The sequence below is a fragment of the Epinephelus fuscoguttatus genome, linkage group LG5 (genome assembly GCF_011397635.1).
Source record: "Epinephelus fuscoguttatus linkage group LG5, E.fuscoguttatus.final_Chr_v1".
Taxonomy (NCBI): domain Eukaryota; kingdom Metazoa; phylum Chordata; class Actinopteri; order Perciformes; family Serranidae; genus Epinephelus; species Epinephelus fuscoguttatus.
In genome coordinates, this window is record NC_064756.1 from 9864492 (window position 1) to 9868126 (window position 3635).

Here is a 3635-nt window from a genome sequence, read left to right on the forward strand (position 1 = left end):
ACACCAAACTCACAAGTCTCTGACCAGGCTCCTGAGCCCCTCCCTCCTATATTCCCTCCACTACACCCCTCTCATTATATGCAGTGGAGCTCTGGTCACAAACGCTTCCTGCAGCTCCTGTCAACCCTCCACCCTCCTTCTCTGCCACCTCTATCCCCAACCTTAATCCCACCCAACTGCCCCTCAAGAGACCCCTTCCACACTACCACACAGACACACACTCATATGTACATAATGAGGCACATTAACTCATTAAACCATCAAGTTGAACTTGTGTCATAGTTTGTGTTGTCCTACATTTGCACAATAAAAAAAGGCAAACACACAAAGAGACAGGAAGTTTTCACCACGGGTAATTTATCCAATGAACATGAAGAGGTGAAAGGTTAAATATTTTTACACAAACCTGTCTCAGTGTTTTAATCTAATGTTCCTGCATGTCAACTAGGAATGCTTACAAGTAGCTCAACGTTAAGTCCAGCACAACGGGACACCTGCCTAATGTGGAACGAAGCTACTCTACTTTTATGTAACTGGGGGTTTGCTTGGAGATTTCAAAACACAACCAACAGGACTTTGTTCATTTCATCATGCTGCTTTTGTTCCTGCTGAACCCAGGGGCGGGTATATAAATGTCCGGGCAACAACACAGGGCCACAGTGTGCCTGCCCTAGGAGACTGTTACACACCGCTCAGCAGAGACAAGATGAATCTTCCAGTCCTGCCCTCCATTCTGCTGCTCGTCATCTCTACTGTCCATGCCTTCCAGTACACAGAGCTTGCACAGTACATTGACAGCCATCAAGAAGAATATGTGGAGGCTCTGCGGGACTGGGTTGCAATCGAAAGTGACTCCAGCAACGTCTTGAAGAGACCAGACCTACACCGCATGATGGAGATGGTGGCTCAGAAGCTGAGGCTGATGGGAGGGACTGTAGAGCTGGTGGACGTCGGAGAACAAGAACTTCCTGATGGACAGATGTTAGCGTTGCCTAAAGTGGTGACAGCTCAGTTTGGCAATGACACAAACAAACACACCGTGTGTGTCTACGGTCATGTGGACGTCCAGCCAGCAAGGCTCGAGGACGGCTGGGCAACAGATCCCTACAACCTGACTGACATCAATGGTAACCTGTATGGAAGAGGAGCATCAGACAACAAGGCCCCAGTTTTAGCCTGGATCCATGCTGTGGAGGCTTACCAGGCCCTCAATATGGAGCTGCCAGTAAATGTCAAGTTTGTCATTGAGGGTATGGAGGAGACGGGCTCTAACGGCCTGGACGCCATGATCCTGGCCCAGAGAGACACCTTCTTCTCCGACATAGATTACATCATCATCTCAGACTGCGGCTGGCTCAGCAGACGGCCTGCCCTCACCTACGGCACCAGAGGCAACTGCTACTTCTTTGCTGAGGTTGAAGGACCCAAACAGGACTTACATTCTGGTGTTTATGGAGGCGCTGTGATCGAACCAATGGTCGACCTCATTGGCATTCTTGACACGCTGATCGACCCCAGCGGTAAGATCCTGATTCCTGGGATCAGGGAGGCCGTGGCTCCCCTCTCTGATGAGGAATGGAAAATGTATCAGGACATTGAGTTTGACATCGACGACTACAAGAACAAGATCGGTGTCACCCAGCTCATGTACAACAATAAGGTGGACTTGTTGGCCCACAGCTGGCGCTACCCCACTGTCTCCATCCATGGCATTGAGGGCGCCTTCTCTGACCCCGGTACAAAGACCGTCATCCCTGCTAAGGTCACTGCTAAGTTCTCCATCAGACAAGTTCCCAACATGGACCCTGCTATGGTCAAGAAACAGGTAACAGACTACCTTCACTCAGTGTTTGCCAAGCGCAAGAGTCCTAATAAGCTGAAAGTCACCATGGTGATCGGGGCCAGGCCTTGGCTGGCTGACACTCAGCATCCTCTCTATGAGGCTGGGAAGGCCGCTGTCAAGAGAGTTTTCAACATGGAGCCTGATCTGATCCGTGAGGGCGGGACCATCCCTATCGCCAGAACCTTCCAGGATGTGACGGGGAAAAGCATCATCATGTTGCCCATCGGAGGCTTTGATGACGGGATGCACTCCCAGAATGAGAAAATGAGCCGGTACAACTATATTGAGGGAACCAAGTTATTCATCTCCTACCTGCATGAAGTGTCTCAGATGAAGAAGACCAGTGTGTGATGATTCATCGCATTATTAAATGACCTGCTGAACCATTTCAGCTACTACAGAGAGCTCTCCCTGACACAAGCCTGGTTTTATATTTTCACTGTGCCTTTATCTGTCTTTCATCATTGTTTCTGTTGTGAGTGAATGTAATGGCATGTGAGACTACGTCTGATTGGTCGAAATGTCTGAATTCATCTCATGTTGCTTTTCTTTTCTTGTCACTGACTTTATCACAGAGAACTTTAAATGTGCGTATCATGTAGTAAAAGCTGTGCAATGCCAAAAAAAGGAAAAAAAAGAAATAAAATATAAATAAAAAACTCTATTGTCAGTAGTGTCTCTAAATGGCTGCAGTGATGTGATCTCAGGCTGGTAGTTGAGTCATTACAGATAATATTTCAGCCCAGTGCACAGAGAAAATGACACACACTGTATTCATTTCACAGTTCAGACTCCAGACATCCTTTTTCCTCTTTGAGACATCAGACCCAGACACAGCCATTAGACTGATAGAGGCATCCTCATCAAAAAGTATTAGAGCCATAAATAACCTTTCTCTACTGAGTGTGCAGGTTATTACAGCTGAATAGCAGTCAGACCTGAAACTGACTGAAGCTCTTTAAACTGAATCGCTAATATGAGGAACAGAAAGAAAAGAGCAGGAGGACTGACTGCAATCATACAATACATATCAATTTTAAAATACGGCTGACTTGTGAAATTTGCATAATCTTTGCATCCTGACCTCAAGTATGGAACTAATCTAGTGAATAAGAGAAAAGCACAGGCCCTGATGCAACACTGAGTAACAGCTGATATCATAAGGTCGAAAATAAGGGAGAAGCATCGAGGGAATTTATATTGAACAACATGTTCAGAGAATCTCACATCGCTCTGAGAAGTTGGCAGTCTTCCAAGGTGAAAGCAAAATGGAAAGTGACAACTGAGACAGAGGAGTGATGGTAACAAGGCCTTTAATGTGGCCTGAGTGCAGAGTCTCCTCCCAAAATCAAATGTCTTTATATGAAAGAGAGACAGAGAGAGTTGCTCTCAGAATAAATGGTTCACAAAAACTTTCTTCTCCATCCTCCCATTCACATCTTTCTCTCAGAGTTCTCAGTGTGTAAAACTTAATTTAACTTCAGTTTCTATACAGCTGCCAGTGAGAGGAGAAACTGTTAAAATAAAATAAATTCATCAGTTAGGACTTGGTGTTACAATCCCTGGAGTTTCAGCGCGCTTCATGCCAGAGCGTAGGTGTTTCGGCCATGACCACCCATTGTCTGTCTGTAGTTTAAAACTCATCAGTCACTTTGTTGAGTTAAGGACACTGATGGCACTCGGGATGAAGGACTTCTTAAATACATGTTTAGGTGCCAGAGGGACTCTATAGCGCCTCCTGGAGCTCAAGAGCTCAAACTGGCTGAAGAGAGGGTGGGAGCTACCTGCCAAC

The 3635-nt window shown here is 46.3% G+C and overlaps 1 protein-coding gene across 1 annotated transcript; it reads left to right on the forward strand.

Moving 5' to 3' along the window:
- Nucleotides 1-647: 647 nt before the first annotated feature.
- cndp1 (carnosine dipeptidase 1) lies at nucleotides 648-2513 on the forward strand. The gene has a single exon (XM_049577500.1). The coding sequence runs from the start codon at nucleotides 707-709 to the stop codon at nucleotides 2192-2194; it is 1488 nt and encodes a 495-aa protein (XP_049433457.1). The 5' UTR covers nucleotides 648-706; the 3' UTR covers nucleotides 2195-2513.
- The last annotated feature ends 1122 nt before the right edge of the window (nucleotides 2514-3635 follow it).

Bases quoted from the DNA above. Each gene is read 5' to 3' on its own strand.
- cndp1 (XM_049577500.1), top strand. From the start codon at position 707: ATGAATCTTCCAGTCCTGCCCTCCATTCTGCTGCTCGTCATCTCTACT.